At 37.2% G+C, this 20,109-nt stretch overlaps 1 protein-coding gene across 1 annotated transcript; it reads right to left on the bottom strand.

Moving 5' to 3' along the window:
• Positions 1-250: 250 nt before the first annotated feature.
• On the bottom strand, positions 251-8,920 carry LOC112957919 (hyaluronidase-4-like). The gene is made up of 3 exons (XM_026051692.1): positions 8,003-8,920; positions 1,706-1,795; positions 251-694 (listed from the first exon to the last, which is right to left on the bottom strand). The coding sequence occupies exons 1-3, from the start codon at positions 8,918-8,920 to the stop codon at positions 251-253; spliced, it is 1,452 nt and encodes a 483-aa protein (XP_025907477.1).
• Positions 8,921-20,109: the final 11,189 nt, after the last annotated feature.

The raw sequence follows: 20,109 nt of genomic DNA on the forward strand, positions 1-20,109 counted from the left end.
CTTCCACTGTGGCAACAGCAGCTTTATTTATTTAAGGCATGAGGAAAAATTGTTCAAGCTGTAAAGCAGCCCTTCCAAAAATAGCAGAAATGCTTTAAAAAATGCACTTAATATCTGGAGCAATTCCAGAAGGACTGGAACCATGAACAAAACTGCATAAAATCATTTAATTGGTAATACTATTTCCCTTTGTAATATACACTTTCCAAAGAACAAAAGTCTTAGTGGTACCATTTCTGATTTCTTTGTACTACTTTAGGAAAAAAGGAGTGTGCAGCAAAAGGAGAAGAAGCTGCGTGACTCCTAAGAGGAAGATATGAAGCTTCTGTTTCCTTGATCTACTGAACACAAAATGAACCCAGTGCTCCATTAACCTTCGGTCAGGCAGTTCACAAAATATTCCCGTCCAGCCTTGGTAGCACTGACACATGAATCGCTGCCTCATGGCTTCTATATCTTTCAGGCTCAGTTTTCCAGTCACTTGAAATCGTGGGCCCTTCTCCGAGTGACGGACTTGAATCTTAAAATTTTGGGGTGGCAGATGGAGGTATGCAGAGGAGTCGCTGTTTTTGCGGATACATCTTCCGTTCTTCTTGCACAGGACTTTGCTACAGAGTTTGGCTGCAGATGTCACATTAATGACATAGTGCCCCAAGGGGCCATCAATGTATTGCTTCACTGTTGAGCAGGATTCCTGTAGAAAATAAAAGACTGTGATAAATTACTCAGTAGCTAACATTATGACCAAAATCCATACATTTCATAAAATGCTACTGTAAAACTCTTTGAGGCTAAGATGTTGAGCTAAATCTTGTTATATTTATATATATTTACTGGAGTAATACATTGGTTTAAGTGAGGTTATTTCTATGTGTAACATTAGCCAAATATTAACTTTTATTGTATTCTCTGGGTGCAATACACAGTGTTTCAGAGTGATTTGAGGGAAGGAAGGGTGTCCTAGTAAATAGAGAATTTGCATATTGAACTAAGACTAATTAGTTTTTTAAACAGAGATTTCTGGTAGCTCTTGAAAAGGAGCTGTGCGCCACGAATAGGCTTTACAGCACATACTGAATGACAGTTTTTATCCTGAACAGTGTAACGCTTTCCATTTATTAGCAGCTGCACCTTTTCAGACAGTGACATAGGAACTGTTGCAGCTACAAAGCTCTGAACTCCTCCAGCAGTGTCTCTAGTTCAGGTTCTCCCCTTCCTGTGCTGAGTAGGTGGTGTTTTGCCAAATGTGTCAGCAGGAGGAGACAGACTGTCAAAAGCAGAGCGAGCACCAAAGCCCTGCCAGGTTCAGGAAGGATGCTCTACCCATGAGGGCAGATGAGGAGCCAGCCTGTTATGCATCCTACGCTACGCTAAGCACACATTCCCTGATCTAAAGTCATGCTTAATGTCAGCAGCAATTCCAGCAGTACTGGACACTTTGCCCCATCCCTCACAGATGGTTTATTTATGAACACCTGAGGAGAGGAGGAAGAGAAAACAGGCCTTATCCTGCAATGACTTTCTTCTCCATCTGTCTTTTCAGGACTGTTGCCACTAATGACCAGGTAGAGTACTCTCCAACTCATTAAGCTCCATTCTTTCTGCAGTGCAAGAACGAGACTTCTGGGCCTAGCACAGAATTGTGTAGTGGTGATTAATAGCTGCTGAGGCTATTCTTAAATAATAACAAAGCAACATCACTTACCTTTGAGCTAGCATATTGTATACTCCCCCAAAGCACAACTCCAGCTGCTCCCAAGGCAGCACTCTCACCGATAGTATGCACCAGATCAATCTGAAAAAGGAGGCCAGAAGTAGGTATTAGAAAACCACAGATATAAAAATAAAAAAGCTTTAGGATCCAGGCATCCAAGGACTGATATTTTTTTCTTTATAGGAAACAATGGTCCCTGTGGTATTTATAGTCTCATACCAAATTCACTCTCCGGGTTCTTCTGCAGTGAGACTTGCAAGGTCTTCATTCATGAGCAGGACAACTAATAAAAGCATTATAGCTTACTCACAAGGGATCTTTTCAGATAAAATGGAGGAGTCATAATGGAATGGTGAGACTGTGAATACTATGTCAGAAGAAATGTAATTCAACCTTAAAAAACATGGAGGAAGGATTTTTGAGTCCATCCCCGTATTTTAAGGCATGATTACTTGTATCTAAACCAAACCATCCTTACAAAAAATACTTAATAAGTAGTTCCTGATCATTTTTGTAATGACATATTCTGTAATTTCTCTTAACTGGATAAAGGACCTGCGAATTTCCTTTAAAATTCAATGATGCTCTTCGATAAACAATTTCACTAACCCTTCTCAGGAGAAAACAATCAAAAAGACCAAGCAAACTACCAGAGTATGGTGGTCAGAGAAATTCAGATTAATAGCTGATAACAGAAAACAGAGTTAATATAGCCATAATATTATTACTAATATATAGTAAATAATAATAATACTATTGCTACTAATATTAATTATAATAGTTTATTTCAGTGTGCCTGTTGATTTACAGATACATAGTAAGAATTCTCAGCCGCAATATATTTATGATTGAAGAGATGTAAAAGAATGCATAAATATATTAGAAAATAGGGACATTGTGCTGGAAGGTTGAAGAAAATTACAGAGAAATCATAGTGGGCAGTGATTTTGACTTTTAACTAAAGTCAGACAAAATAGTGTAGAAAACCCACAAAAGATGTACAAAGTAGAACTTGTCTATTGATTCTTAGTGTAGAGTCTAGAGTGTTAAAACTGTAATTGGTTTCACCTAAAGTTCATGATGCTGATGATCATCCAAGCAGCCTTTGAAAGAATGTCATTACTCTTAAAAGAATATAGTTCAGTGCTATATGAAAGTATATAGCTCAGTGTCCTTATAAAAGGATAGTACAGCTTGCTGCAGGTGTTACTTTCATGTGAGCAGTGGTGATCTTTTTTCCCCATGGGATTTAATTTGATAGGAAAAAGAAAAAAAAAATGTATGAATTAAAGATCAAAATACAGAATGTTAAGAGAATGCGAAATACAACTTGACCTCTTGGTAAAGATTATTTCCAGACTTTTCTCATCTGCAAAGCACTTTATAAAGATTATCCATGTACAAAGACTGGACTGTGATTCTAGATGTGTACCAGCACAGAACTCATTAACGAATTAACAAAAGAGCTCATTGATTGGTATTGTGGACTGAGTTAGGATGTGGGGGGGGGNAAAAAAAAAAAAAAAAAAGTAAAGATTGTGTAAGTAATATGCTTTGACAGTTAAAGTTCTTGACCAAAAGTCAGTATAAAAGAAAATGGGCTTAGCAAGAGACAAAGGAACAGATAAAATTCCACTTGAACACAAGAAAACAGTTTTTCACTATGAGATTGTCTAAACAGTTTACCCAGAGAGGTTGCGGAGTCTCTATCCTTGGATATATTATAGACATTGTCTTGGGCAACCCGAGTTCAAGAATTTGATCCTTCTTGAACATGGAGTTGGAAATGATCTCAAGAGGTCACTTCCAACCTCAGCTGTTCTGTGATTCTATTATCTTGCAAAATCCAAGCTCTATGCCCTCATTTTCCAAAATGTCACTCTAATAGTTCATATGTATAAATTCCATAGGCAGAGTGGTATTTCCAAAGCTGAAGTCTCCTAACCATCTATGCTTCTATTTTTGTGCACACCTAGAATCATTACCTTGTCAATGCTGAGAAACTCAGCATTTTTCTCATACTATCATCAGGACCAAAAACTTTTCTTGGAAGACACATTTCCCTAGGGATGTTCAAAGAATGCCCAGGTATTGGATGCTATAGAAAACAGTAACTCCCTTCCAAGCAAAATGGAATTTCATTTAAACATTTTCCCTCCTCTTTTCGTTTCCACTTCTTTTATTCATTAATATGAAGGTCTAGTGGTGAAAATCTTCATCAAGAGGAAGAACTAGAAAGACATTGGTTGAATTTTTCTCTCTTTACCTATATATAAGATGTAGTCATCCCCCCTTATGTGGGGGCTATCTTCACCATGAAGACACAGGCGGCCCTTAGAGGAGTGTCTTCTTTCAGATGCCATTTCATTCTGCATCATATATTGAAAGATTTGAAGGAGAGCAAGAGAAGCAAGTGTGAACCTAACTTTAAAGTTTATGATTAATTCAGCCTAGGAATTAAGAAACTTGTCTGCAGGAAGGAAATCAGATTTTTTACTGTCATTTCTGTGCATAGTTACGTCTTTTACCAAATGATTGACTCAAAAAACCTTCTCTGAACACCCTATAACCATGAAGTTATACCATCTCATTCACTTACTCTCTTGTTTTCTCATTCTTTTTAGTCTAAGAATTCCCTTATCTTTTTCTGATGCCCAACATAGGTCAAACAGGGGAAAGGTATAAGGGGAGTGTCATCTTGTATTCTGTCTGTACATCAGCACACCTGAATAACCACTAGTGAGAAGAGAAATTAAAAAAAAAAAAAAAAAAAAAGAAAGAAAAAGAGAGAAAAAAAAAAGGATAAAAAGGATGTAGGTACCTCCCATAGCTGCTGAGTGATGCAATTTGGAAGCAGAGACAGGGAGGATCCTCCCTGAAGCCCCAGTTAAGCTCCAAGAGACGTCTTAGACACATATGTCATTTTTGCAATCATCCTGCTTTTAGGGTTGAACCTAGAGTCCTCCTCATGTTTTGGCACTCATGGAGTGAGCACCAGCCTGGCTCTTCCATGTACATGCAAGCAGACAAGCAGATGGACTGTTAAGCAGGTATTCTTGGCCTCTGGTTCTAAATGCTGTGGAGTCATATGCATGAAATAAGTATTTATAAAAAAAAAAAAATAGAAGTAGACATCATTTTTTATATGGCTATATTGGCATTTTTCTGGATGGGAAATGCTAATTCGTTCTTCATGTCAGAACCTCTGGGATGCCTGTTACATTCATGCACCGAAAAGAAACATTTATAGGTCAGCTGTCACCGAGGCGCTTGGCATTTCCAGGAGGGATAAACATTTCAAAGTATTTTTCTTGTTTCAGCTTTTTGAGGCAATGTACAACAACCAATAAGCCTCAGGATTATTCTGGACTATATCCTAGCTGGTGATTTGACATAGAGAAGGAGGCTCCATTTCTGACCCGTGCTTCTTCATATTTCAATCAGCCAAGTAACTGCACTGTGCACTAAAAAATATAGGAGGTGAGCTAAGCTGTTCCAGCTTATGGGCATGAAAGGAAACAGAACAGTCACTCCAAGTCACATGCTGCAGAAAAGGAAAAAATATGTATATTTCTGTAGTCTTTCCTTCACATCTGAACCATCATTAGTTTCAGACATGTTTTTCGTTTACACAGGAATGCCAGTGGAGATCTGGTTTGGTTGCAATTTACCCTTCCCATATTGTTATTGATGAGATGTTAAGGGAGATATTTTATAAACATTTACAGACAGTAAAGTGCTTGCAGACATTTTTAAGATAAAGAAATCTGTCATAGCAGTTGGGACCCCAAGTCACTATTTATAAGTGGTTTGGAAGGATTTTTCAGATACCTTGTGAACAATTTCCCCGATTTCCAAGTGCAGTTGGGATAGAAGGTAGAGCAGACATAACCATCACAGGAGTTTTGGGCCTATGCCTTTTGTCTTTCTGCAGATGTGCTAGAGAGACTTGTGTCTCTCAGTGATTCTGACCCACAAAAACTGTTTCAATTTATTTTTTTCCTCTGTGATATCTTCTGCATGTTTCATGTCATATACATAAAGGTTTCATACGACTCAAGGGAGCAGGAGAGCAGTTCTCCTGCCCCAGCCTATGTCAGAGCTCAAATGGCTATTAACCTAATATCCCAGTTTTTCTATGATTATTTAGCTTGCATGCCACTACACTGGTACCTTTAATGTCTCATTAATGCAAATAATTTCCAGAGCTCAGAGATTTCCATATCTCATTTGTAGGTTTGCTAGCTTCACTTGGGGGCATTTCATGGTTCAAATAGGAAACTCCAGTCCAGTCTACTAATCTGACTGCACAAAAGCATTCTTAAAATAACTTCATGGCTTCATGGCTGTGAAAGAAAACAGGAACATCAATTTCCTGCTCATTGCTATTTAAAGTATACTCAAGTGCACCCTACAAGTTTCTGTCAGTCCCCAGGCTGTTCTCACAGACTGAATGTATACTCTGGAGACATGGCAAGCTCTGTCTCCATGACTGTCTGCAGAACTGGGTACTATGCCTTATTAGAAAATACATATTGGTGCATAACCCAAAGATGATTTTATGACTGTGCATGGGTTTCCCCTTCTAGTGAGCTGTAAAATGATCTTTAAGGCATCCAAAAGTTAATGGCTATAAACAATTGAAAAACCTAAATTGAAATTCTGAAAATTGAAATGAAGAATATCATTTTGAACGGCCACAGTACTTTTCAGAAAATTGCTTAAGGTAAAACAGTAACAGTCACCCCAGATTTTGAACTTTTGCACAACTGGTAACAATTTTCATAACTTTCATGGGTTTTTTATACTAATCAAGGGACTGACTTACATGATGAAGAACATACTATTTTAGGCTATCATTTATTTCTTGGCCTTCCACTGAGTTCTTAAACTCCAAGTTCTTAAACTTTTGAGTTCTTAAACAAGCACACCTTGGGTGAAATCGTTCCTCCTCTCACACCAGTGGCTCCCCTTTCTTTCACTGGGATCTGGCTACTTGTAACCTACTTGGTTTCTGAGGCAGTTGGGACCTGGAGTTTCCCTTCCTTTCTCATATTTCACTCAAAAAACAGCTTCAAAGATTTCCTAGTTTCTAATAATGAGGGATTTTTTTGATTCTATTTGATTTCACGAAGCAATTTGCAACTCTCTGCACTTTGTCAGGGATGCATCACAACATTCCTACTCCCATTTCCATGCTGAAGCAGTTAGTGGCCTGACGAACTGAATCTGGACCTTCTTTCTTTACCTCTTTCCCCCTTTTCTATTTAGTCTAGGATCTGTCTAAGTGTAGCTTGACCACCAATAATGTGGCCACTCTATGTATTGTACTCTATCAGCAGTTGAGAGAATGTTCTATCACTCAAAAATTTGTTTTCCTGATTTAAATGATTCCAAGGTATTAGCACTAAATGTTGGATCATGAAAGTATTTGATCGTGTTGTACCTCTGGCCAATGCTCACCATGCAGGAGTTAGGTGCTTCAGGCCAGACAACTTTATTTGATTATTTCTATACTCAATGAATTTCCCTTTGGAGAAGGAAACAAAAAGCCTGGAGGATCTTTTTTTTTTCTCATGGAAGATGATCTTTCCATTATACTAATTAATTGCAAACTTCACAAAAATTTGTCAGCTTCATTCCACAAGCTGTTATAAAGATTGAAATATGGGATTGCATTACTGAAGGAAACAATTCCTTTGCACTATACTCATTAAAAATATACAAATACAAATATAATTCAAATACAGAAATACATTAAAAGACTGCAGAATTAACTATTGAGGCATAGTTCTAACTATTGAATTAACTATTCAGAATTAACTATTGAGGCTGTTCTCACTGGTGGCCAGCGATAGGATGAGGGGTAATGGCCACAAGCTGAAACACAAGAAGTTCCGTCTCCAGGTGAGGAGCAACTTCTTTACTGTTAGGGTGACAGAGCAGTGGAACAGGCTGCCCAGGGAGGTTGTGGAGTCTCCTTCTCTGGAGGTCTTCAAAACCCGCCTGGATGCCACCCTGTGCCACATGCTGTAGGTGTGCCTGCTTGAGCAGGAAAGTTTGGACTAGATGATCTGTAGAGGTCCCTTCCAACCTTAAATATTCTGTGAATCTGTGAATCTGTGAATAGTGTACTGTTGTACTTTTTTTAAAGAGACAGTCTAGGACATATACATAGGAAATATGTATTATAAATAAATGCTCTTATATAAAGAAAACTTTTAGAATGCATCTTTTCTGTGAGGTTTTCTCTAACCTGTAGATTTATAAAGAGGTCTCTCTGCTTACCTCTGTTAAAACACGAAAAGTGTAGGCATAAAATGGCCTGGAGTAAACAAAAACAGGCAAAACATAGTCTTTTCTAGCAATTGAGGCAATACGTATTGCCTCTTTAACTCGATAGTGAACAAATTTTAATGCATTTGGACTTGACTTCAATATATAATCCAGATATATAGATGGGTAGAGAGCAGTACTTTCCTTCCACAGCCAAAGCAGAAGATCATTACGGGAAGATTCAATGTCTGGGCATTTTCCTGTGTATGTTTCCGGTTGTTCTTTGTAATCGTAATTGTAGCAGTCTGGGTAAAGATAGTAACCCCACAAACCGTTTGGTCTCATATGCTCAGCCAGAAGGATAGTGTTGTTCATAAAGCTCTTGCCAGCATTTTCAAATTCCTCTTTAGCCACTTTCCTAATTTTGTCCTCTGACCAGTGAGGGTGCCGTTGCCTGACCATCTCAAGAGATTTGTTCCTATAAATAGTTTTATTGCCCCAGTTCCTATCCCACTGGGGTCTCCAGTTTTCCCAGTCAATGACTCCGAGTCCTTGGAATTTCTTCATGGGTATGGAATAGTCAATATCGGACTTTGCTTTGTTAAGGTGTTTGATAAGACTTTCATTTTGTGGCACACCTCCGTTCACAGGATCTCCATTATCCGAGTAATAGGGATAGTATCCCAGGTGAGTGTGATAAAAGATTGTCACATTCGATCCACTCAAAGTCTCGTTGGTGTTCGATGCAATGTCAAAAATACTGAGATCCAGGTCCACTTTATACCGCAGCCTGCACTGCTCAGTGGGTGCGTTCCAGACCACGATGAACGGCTTGTGGAGAAGCAGAGGGGCCTTCGCCTGCTTCAGCAATCGGCCACCGACCAGAGTAAGCAGCACCGAAATTGCTGTGCATTTGACCCAGACATCCATGGTATGTTGGAAAACTGTTATAATGTTTCCTTGAAAAAATGAAAACAAACAAGAAAAGACAATTAAGAAAGACATAGGCCCCATTAGAGGTAGAAAAGACAAAAGCTTCTAGTTTGGTTGTCTTTTGTTGACATCACACTCTATTCAAAAGGAAAAAAATTGTGACCCTGGAAAAATGAAGTCTACTCTCAGATGCTTTCAAGACTTTTAGATGGACTTTGCTGTCTGAAAGTATGTTCTGATCTACACTTAATTTTGTTTTCTACTTCTAGACACCTTGGGCATTTGCCTCAGCCCTTAGACCAGTCTTATTTTTTATGTCTTTGGAAAGAATAGTATAAAAAAGCATGATACTTATTTCAAATTTCACCCTTCAAGTATGTTCTGCTACAGTCTGTCTTGCTTAAAATAGTATCAGTGTGAGGCTAAGGTCTTTATTTTCTGGGTATTCTGTGTATTATCTGTCTATCATTATAGGAAGCATAGTTTATAAAGAAGCAATAACAGAAGTGTTTGCCTGACACAGATTAGCCAAGAAAACTGAAAAAAAAAAGTGTGTTTATCTACCTTAGCCCAAGCAAAATCAAGCCCAAGTTATCCTATTTTAATACAGATAGTGCAATTGCAGTAATTGGCCCAGTGTATCCTCACTCAGTTATAGGCAGTTAAGTATGCAACTTAACTCCTTTCCTAGATAATAGGAATAACAACTCATCGCGCCTGTTTAGTCCTGTGTTCTTATCAATATATAATTAGATCATTTGGTCACATATTAATGACTAATCCAGTACAGTTCTTGTGTAATGTTGAAGTCCATAAGCATTACCACAATGCAGATAATAATCCTCAACAATGGCAGATCAGGAAATATGTAATAGAATAATTCTAGGTGATATTTTTAATCCTTGGCAAATGCTTGTCCCCTTGTCCTTCACAAGACTTTAAATAACTCCACAGATGACCAAATGAATATGTTTAAACCACTGCTTACATCACAATGTGCTGAGCAATTCTGTAGACTCTTCACTGAAGATGTGAAGGTCCCTGGCTGCCTTGCTTAGTTGTAGACATGTAGGGGGTTTCATCTGTAAGCTGAATCCTGTTTACTTTGTTCTAGATATTGAGAAGCTTGGGAGCTCATCTAGGACAGTTAATCCAGCTCCTTCAGCAAATAATGAACACCTAAATTTATTGCTAGCTCCCTATTTCAGAGAGATATGGAAGAAAACATCCCACTCTCTATTAGCCCAGAGACGTGATAAACACGCAGATAGGGCAAAATGCCTACCTTTTAGATGTCTAAAAATGCCCAGAATCTCATTTTTCCTTCTATGCTTTATAAGATACATAGGAAGACAACCCTTCTAGAAAAGGTTCGGCGTAGAGCGACAAAGATGATTAAGGGACTGGAGCATCTGGATGAGGAAAGACTTAGTGAGCTGAGCCTGTGTAGCCTGGAAAAGAGAAGGTTAAGAGGGAATCTGATCAATGTGTATAAGTACCTGAGGGGAGAATGTAGGGAGGAGGGGGCCAAACTCTTCTTGGTGGTGGCCAGTTGACAGGACAAGGGGTAATGGGTACAAGTTGAAACACAGGAAGTTCCATCTCCCTGTGAGGAAGAACTTCTTTTCTATGAGGGAGACAGAGCCCTGGAACAGGCTGCCCAGATCTTCTCTGGAGATCTTTAAAACCCTCCTAGATGTGACCCTGTGCCATGTCTTCTAGGTATCCCTGCTTGAGCATGAAGGTTGGAATAGATGAAATCTAGAGGTCCCTTCCAACCTTAACCATTCTGTAATGTGCATACTTCCTTCAAGAGTAGAAAATTCTACCAAAAGCTTGTTCTGCTGGCAAAGTTCAACACACATACATTAATCCATGATGAAATTTAATGCTACAGACATGTGGGAATTTCATTGCAGATGTTTTAATTTGCCTCAGAACACCATCTGAGGCTGTGTGAGAATGAGACAAGTCTTCAAGGAAATAGGTAGGTCTTATCTTGAATACTGAAAAAGCAGGGAGAATAAATTATCTATTGTTTCACAAGTACATGAAACAAGTTCTAAGCAAGAACAAAACATCTTTTATTGCAATTTCCACTGCCATTTGTTTGGACTATGGTGTTTTTGATCTCATGCATGAGCATTAATTGGCATACTTTAATCTCTATTTTTTAATGAGCATAGGCATTAGCAATTCCATCTTGAAGCTCATTATTAACGTCAATCCAAATTCTCCTGTTTTTTTGATTCAATGGCATGCCATGATTAATTTAACCCCTCAAAGACATGTCTTTCTCAGGCACTACATTATTTTCAGAACAGAATCTATTCTCAATATTTCTGCTCTATATTCTAAAAACAAAACAGAATTCTTCACAAGTGAAAAAATTTAAGGCCCCATTCCACAACCACTGAAGTAGTAAATGGAATCCAATGGATTCCAATGGTGTCTCCCGGACAGACTCATTTGCTTCTCTGTCATTTTTAATTATCACAGAGTTACAGTACAACACACTACATTACAGCAGATATGGTTCACATGTTAGTCATATAATAGCAAGTCAATTCAATTTCATAATAACCATCAAATGCAATATCTAATCTTATACTTCTCTGTGTATTGACTTCTCAAGAAAGCAAAATTCCTGCATTTCACAATAACACCATTCATTTTTTTTTCATCTTCTAATGGGTTTAATTATCCTTGGAGATCAAGTTTTTCCATCTCTTCTGGATAAACAGTTCACTAACATGGACGTATTCACTATTTAGATGTCATTTCCAGAAGCGCAACATTTTAAGTGTTTTGACTGCTGGTGGAGTTTTATGTCAAAGGACAACAAAATAAGAAATTTTCTTTAATCAAGTAAGCATTTTGTAAAAAATAATAATCTTTCAGCATGTATTTTATGGAGATTTTCTTTCATTAAAATTCTTTACCAGCCACTTAAGAAATTTACAGGATTTCTTTTCTTTTCTCATACTAATTCTGAATAGAATAATTGCTCTAAAACTGTAATGACAAATTATGACATGATGTGAAAGGTAGATTTTAAACAGCAGCTGCATTGAAGCCCAAATAGCATGTAGTTTTAGACCTAATTTAGTCTAGGATTTAAAGGTGTTTTAGTTGACATTTCAATTTTCTGAAATATATAAAGATATTCTTAAAAACTAAATCACATAGCAATTGCAACACTTTGAAGACTATAACCTGCAGCTCTCTTGGGCACATCTCATACTCTTGCTTCTAATAGAAAAGGGAAAACTGCAGTCTTGAAACTAAATTAAAGTGTATGCAACATAATGTGCAATAGAAAAGTAAGAACTCACAGATATGCAGTTTTACCTATGAAGTATGAGAAGTAGGTTGTGTATCTTTTATCGAATTCCATAATTATTTCCATATTCAGAAATATATTTTGGAAAAAAAAAGAAAAGAAGAAAAGTTCATACAATAATGGCCACTTCAGATTCCATCATTAGACAATATCTGGCTTATAATTTAAAATCTAGAGTTTGAAAAGCAGAATGTTTTTATTATGCTGAAGAGGTACTGTTAAATCATATAGGAAAGGTGATGTTTCCCAGCTTATTTTTAGCAGAGAAGAGTCATGCTGTGTGGCCTAAACTAGATTTAACACACTTCACAAAGGTACTTTCAGGCTCCCACATGCACTATTGACTTGCAACTATAAAGGTCTATTTATTTTCACTGTAGATACACATCCTTTTTACCTAAGTTTTTTATATCTGGAGAGAAGTACTTCACTTGGAAAAAACATATGATGGCCCTTAAAAAAGAAATAATATAAAAGTGGACTGTTTTATTCCACAGAGGAATGTGTGGAGTTGGTAACTTAAAGAAATATCATTTTTCGCACATAGGCAGACTGTATTTGCAGTAGAAATTATTATTGTGGGTAAGAAATATGGACATTTTAACCATATTTATATTAAAAGACTATATATTATATTCTATTTTTACAATAGAATCACAGTTAAAAGTGGTTTGCGTATAACATGAACAAATCTTGAGCATCAGTACATTATTCTCTATAACAAAAGATTTTTCAGAATGCACTTACCAGACATTATGTATATCTATATCAAGTATGCATCTTTCTCTATCTTTTTAAGACATAAATAAATGCCAAATCTGTTCATATTTCCTCTGTCCTATTCCCTCTCTACTATTGTTTGTTTGCTTCAAAAAGAACCCAAGTCTTGCTTTTCCTGGTCTTATTGAAAACCAGTTTGCAAAAGATGATGTAGTAAAGTGGTCACAGACTGACTTCATTATTCAAGTGTTATTTCTCTTAAAGTTTAATTAGTGTCACATTTTAGTATTAAGTATTATTCTTAATAAGTATTATTCTTAATAATAATGTGACAGCCACTGCTGTCACTGCTGAGCTTTTCTGAATGGGTTTGACCATTCTAATGTAAACAGAAAACTAGAAGACATTCTTGGATGCATCACAATATTTTTTTTTACAGTAATTCATATATGGAGTAAAGATCTGCTTAGGCATTTCCTTTTAAGGAAACATGTCAGTGAAAGATAAAAATAAATAGTATTGAAAAGTAATTTTTCTTATGGAACCCATAACACTTCAGTTCTATTAAAAACAATCATTTTAATACTTCATGTGTCCTATGTATCTATATAGTCATATAGATATCCCCTAGTCTGAATGTACCTTCTTTATAGGATAGTCTTCAGAGGCCAGACTCTGTCACCCTTACTCACATTGTCTGGTGTGCCTAGTCATCACATTAATATCAGCAATTTGGAGGGCTATTCAGTTTGATAAATGGTGATGGAATTTCATCCCAGCCGATGCCATAAGATTGGTTTAGCAGAAATACAAATCACTGCTTGAACTACTTCTATACTGGAAAAAAAAATAGGTAAACCATGAGACATAACTTTTCCAGATGGGTGGAATTTCACCCAATTTTTGTTGGGTGAAATAGCTGAGGTTTTAGCTGTACTTAAAGGCTAAATGCCACTAAACGCTAAAAAAAAACAATAGTTTAGGTTAACAGCAGGCAGAAACATCAGGTTTGCCCACTTTCTTGGTATCCATGTCAAACTCTTTATGTAGTCTTTAATTAATTGCATTGATTTCATTAGTTTTTTTGCCATTGAAAGTTCTCCTTTGTCTGTGAAGTTAATGTGGCCCCTGTCCTGCCCAGAAGCAAATTTATAGGCCAAATTTATAAGGCTTCACAAATTTATAAGGCCTCACAACGAGAGTTCTTGAAACCAAAGCATGCTCCAGACATTTGTTTATCCTTCCGCTTGTGACCAAGATCACAAAAAATGACCCAGGGACCTGCTGGAACATCCTGTGGTTCTCTCCTGGTGCTTCCTTCTGAAGGGACCTGCTGGAACATCCTGTGGTTCTCTCCTGGTGCTTCCTTCTGAATTTTCTTCTCATTTGAGAGGAATCTCATTTTGACTTGTAGTTAAGACAGGGTCGGGGATAGAGGAAAATATTCCCATTTTAAAGAAGCATTTTGAGAAACTAAGGCAGAGAAATTTTTAAATAATTTACTAGCAAATCAATAACATGTTTTATAGTTCTGTGTTTTACTTTAAAAAAGATATAATTTTAAATCACAGGAGATTACAGATAATACTGCAAATACCAGGGAAATACAAGTTAATTTGGATTAAATTTGTCCACCTGGTAGAGGAGAGTGCAAGTGTTTACACATATATGGACCCTAGTCATTCGATTGCTTAGTTTTGAGTAAAAAGTAATTTTGAATGGAGGAAGCTATACAAAATCAAGATTATTATAACATTTTGTTCACCTAATACATGAGTTGTACATATAGTACATGAATCTAATATTTGAAGCACTGATCTGATTTGTTTTATTCAAATCCATGCCATTCACACTGACATTGGAAAAAAGTCTGATGTGTTGTGTTGTTTCAAATTTCCCCATTTAAGGACATCAGCATATTTTAGAAGAAAATATTCTCAATATTTGTGTTAAAATCATGAGATAATACCTACAAATGTAATTTTAACAGTATTTAATATTTTTCAAACGATACTCCATTAGAAGTACTTTTCAAAGAATAAAGGAGAAAAAAAGAAATTTCACTTTTTTTTTTACCTTCTTTAGGAGCCATATTGATTGTAAGAGTAGCTAAAGGCTTATTTCCCTGAGAAATTAAGACTAATGTCCTTAGCAAGGTCCAGGATACTGTTCTTTTGGCTCTGGCCATTGGTGGGTGAAAAAAAGAAGTGCAAGCAAACAGTGTCCTGAAAAAAACTTACTGTTTTATAGATTTTCCTTTCAATGTATTGCTAAATGCTTTTCACTGTACATCATGAACATTAGTTGGCACTAACAATACATTCTATCTTCTGGCACAAAATATTTAATATCTGTGTGAACATATGAATGGGCAATACAGCAAAATAAATAATACATCAGCTTACATTATTTTAAAATATAAAAAAGTGTTTTTTTATACAATTATCTTAATTAAAAAGTTAATTTTTGAAAGCATTGTTGTTACCAGAGAAAATTCTCTGTTGTTACCAGAGAAAATAACTCTGTTGTTACCAGAGAAATATTCTGTTATAAAACAGAAAATTAGGTCAAATTGGTAACAGCAAATTCCTGCAATCAGGCGTTGGCTTATTCCAGATAAAATGCTATAAGCTAAAGTAACAGTAGCTCTCTCTGAGATATATTCTGCTTTCAGTTGTGCAACTCAGGAAAATTCAACTGAAATTAATTGACAGGTGTAAATTAGGAAATATTCTAGATGAAATAATGGAGTTATTAAGCATTTATAATCTTGTGAAAAGAAAATTTTATCTTTCAGTCAGCTAAAAAAAATGAATGCTTTGGCAGACCTTTTAATAATTGTGTATACTATAAATACTGACAGTAAATAATTCCTTTTTTTTGGTTATCACAGAGGAAATATTAGCACTTTGCTGAACACAAACTCAGGACAACTTGGGAAAGAAAGTATAAAAGTTTTGAGGTGAAAATAGCTTCTGACTTAATTTTCATGCCAATATTCAGCTTGTCTTGCAGTCTACATTGTCTCAAAATGAATTAAGAACATGACTAGGTCTGTAGAGCACAAAATATTAACATAAATCATTAATGAACAGAACTCATTGTCAATCAACAAACTGAATCTTCTTTTGAGCTACTTTGGATGTGATTTCCATATATATTGAACACAGGTGATAGAACATTTTACTATAGATCTGTATTACTGAAATATTTACTTTCAGAGATTTGTTCTAATGTAAAGGAAATATTTTATTTTTCGCATGGGTTATCTGTATGGACAACTTATGGTAAGCTGTTTGCTACACTTCTACTGTTGAGTGCATTTAAATTATTAAATTGATTAATCATATTGTAAAATTCCATGTAAAGTCAAAATATCACTCTTGTTTTTCAAATATGACTTTTATTGACTTACATAGCTTTTTAAGTTCAGTTTTCTAATCCAGAATTGTTGTTATACATAATAAAGAGTGTAAAGCACCACAGTTACTTGGCAGCAATCTAAAATAAAGTAAAATAAAATATAATCCAGAAGTGATGCACTACAGATTATAATACAGAAAGTTTTCCAACTGTTAGACAAAAAGCAGAAGAGAAAACTTTACCTTTAATGAATATTAATTGAGCAAATAACATGGCACTTACCGCTTTAAAATCACTGAACAGCAGAAAACTTTGGTAGAACAATTTACAATAGCTGATGTGTTGGTCCTGGGAATTTGTTCTTCCTAATGAGTGGGCTTTAAACTAATGAGAAACTAGCAGGAAGGGAAGATAAGGGCAGAATTTTACCTAACTGTCATCATGCAACTGGAAAATGAATAAATAAGTAAATAAAGGCATTAAAAGCCAAAGCTGTTGAAGCAGTTTGGCTCTCAGAAAAATAACTTTGTATCACCTGTTTTTATGAATTCATGGGGAATGAGCTAATCGGTGCTCAAGAAGAATGAAGTTATGTTTTGAGAGTTACACACTCAGTTCAGAAAGCGACAGGCGTTAACCATGGGGACAATTCAATGACCAACTATAGCGGACCACTGCAGAACAGTAAAAAACAGGGCCAGTTAAAAACCAAAACAAACAAAATAGTTTGGCAACACTTATTTTAAAAGGAACAGTAGTGCATAAATGTCCCCAACGTTTATTATGAAATGTTCCACCTTCGGAATTGCCTGAAGATGCTTCCTGCACCATGGACCCTGTCAGGAAAGACCAATCTCTTAACAGCAGCCCTGTGTGCTGCTCAAAGGGAGTTTGAAAATGATTCAGCACAACAAAAAAGCTTGAAAGGACACATTCCACCTGACTGCTCAATTGAAAATGCATCAAATATATAGGGATTTTATAAAGGGAGTCTTTCTGTATTTGTGTCTTAAAGCAGTGCAGACAATAAGGTCAGAAATGTAGCCCACATTCCCATGTGGGATCTAAGAAGTGTTAAAGAAGGAAACTTGAATTTCCTGATCTTGTCAAGCACGACTGTTGCCATCCAGAGTAAGTATTAAAATTGAAATGAATACAGGAAACAAGTACAGAGAACTATTGAAACAAGCATAGATTGTTGTTGCTGTTGCTGCTACATTTGGCCCCAAATCTGTGCAATTATTCAAATTAAATAGGAAGCAAGTAGCTCCCTGAGCTCTGGGAACAATAAAGCTATTTCCTATGGACTTGTGTTTCATCTCTGACTGAGCTCCAATCTAAGTTTTCCCAAGGCTGTGATAACTATAAAAGAGATCTCCCGTGTTGACTGTCTGCTCTGTAATGTAATCAGAGCACTAACTGCAATCTTTCCCTTCAGATAGGGTCTTTCTTTCTCAGAATGCTGTTTTCACTATTGTATAGAAACACAATGATCTTCAAGAACTGTCCCTCTCCTGAATGCTCGGCTGATAGTTACTCTTGGCGATGAACACACAGTTGCACATACAGGCAGACCTACACATGAATGTACACTCACTCTAAGTGCCTTAGCCTGCTCCTACAGGAAGAAAGACATAAATAACTTGTAGTGACTGAGCTGATGTCCATCACCTCCAGCAGGCATGCATGGTGTGCCATGCATTTAAAACGGTCCCACCCATGCCATGGTTGAGACCACACTATGTGCTCCTTCTATGCTGCGTACACATCTGAGAGGAGGTTTGCTTCTCTCTTGCCTTCCTGTAAATGACATCCATGACTCAGAAACAGCAAAATTCTGCAAAACAAAGAAGAATTTATTGACCAAAAGCATATGACCATAAGACAAAGAGTAAAAATAATCAGACAGCCTTCTTGATTTGCCCTGGCCTAAATATCCATCTTCTCCTTAAAGTAATTGCAAAGTCCAATTGTCTCAGCCTGTGGGCTTGGGAGCACAGACTGCTCTGGTGCAGGGATGTTTCTCAGTTTGCTTCTGCTCTCTTCTCTCCCTCGAGTGGTGGCTCCTATCTTAGGTACCTTCCACCATCCCCTTATTCTAAAGTCTTTTTAAGAGTTAGCATCCTTGCTGAGTCTCAGCTCCAGAAAACCAAGCCTTGTCAGCCATGCAGCAATACCTCCCCAGCTGATAGTATCCCTGTGATATTCTCTATTTTCATTGCTTTGCTATTCATTTAGCACTACTAGTATTTTTTTTAATCACCTACTTAGAACATTATGAAGTAAATTGATGAATAATTCGCAAGGAATTCATTTTGGGGATTCTCTTTGTTCTGTTGTTCAAATGTAGTGTGGAAAAAAATAACCTTACAATTGTATTATTAAAATTATCAGTATGTACAAGCCTCAGATATATACATGTTGTGTACATGTACTCAGTTTATATAAACACAGCAGCCAAACTCCAGAGCCTGTGAAGGGTGCCCAAAGTCTGGAGAAGCTAAATGGCAAAATGTGAGAGCTTTTCAAGGCTCACACAGTCAACCTTCAGTTGCCCCAGCTAGAACGAGAGGCACATTGGGAGCCCAACTCAAATAGCTCTATGTAAATGCACTCAGCCTGGGGAATAAACAAGGGGAATTGGAGATGTGTGTGCGGTTGCAGGGCCATCATCTCATTGCAGCTACTGAGACATGGTGGGACAGCTCTCACGACTGGAACGTGGCCATGGAGGGCTTTAGGCTTTTCGGGAAAGACAGGCCAGGAAGGCGAAGTGACAGAGTTGTGCTTTACACAACAGAGCAACCAGAATGCATGGAGCTCAGCATATGGGAGGACAAAGTGCAAGTCGAGAGCCTGTGGGTGAGGATTAAAGGGCAGGCCAACAGGGGTGACACTGTTGTGGGAGTTTACTACAGGCCTCCTGATCAGAAGGAGGAAATACATGAGGTTTTCTACAGGCAGCTGCAATAAGCCTTCCCATCACAGACCCTGGGAGACTTCAAGCACCCTGATGGGAACTTCTTTCCTGTGAGGGTGCCAGAGCCCTGGAACAGGCTGTCCAGGGAGGTTGTGGAGTCTCCTTCTCTGGAGATCTTCCAAACCCACCTGGATGCAGCCCTGTGCTCCGTGCTCTGGGTGTCCGTGCTGGAGCAGGGGGGTTGGACTAGATGATCTCTAGAGGTCCCTTCCAACCTCCACCAGTCTGTGATTCCATGAAAATGTTTGGTACAGTTCAAAAATTAGACCTCAATGCAGTTAGAATATATTGGTATTGCGGGAAAAAAAATCTCAATTTAACCATTAACTAGTACTGCATTTCTTTAACTAAAGTGGGAAAGAACAACAATGTAAAATAAATGATTGGCAGACTACCAAAATATTCACTCCATAGTTTTACTGAGCAATGCTTACAAAAGTATATCCTGTAGGATAAACTGGAGACAAAACTCAAAAAATTGTTTCTTCAAGGCATTTATAGTCATGCAGTGTTCAGACCTGCCAGGCCACATGAAATCTCTCCAGCCACTGGAGAAAAAAAAGCAGCAAGAGCAAAAAAATATGTCTTCAGAACTATGAAATAGTCACAGAGAATCTAGAATGAAAGCAGCAGGCTTGAAAATAAGTAGTTTCTGTTTGAAAACATTAGTTGTTTGCTATGAATGATATTTAATAAAAGGCAACATAATACTGCTGCCCATCCAAGGTTTCTGTCTTCAATCTTTCTATCTGCACTTTGTGGAAGAACTAAGAACTGAGA

This window comes from Nothoprocta perdicaria, unplaced genomic scaffold, assembly GCF_003342845.1.
Source record: "Nothoprocta perdicaria isolate Ctin4 unplaced genomic scaffold, notPer1 scaffold_79, whole genome shotgun sequence".
Lineage (NCBI taxonomy): Eukaryota > Metazoa > Chordata > Aves > Tinamiformes > Tinamidae > Nothoprocta > Nothoprocta perdicaria.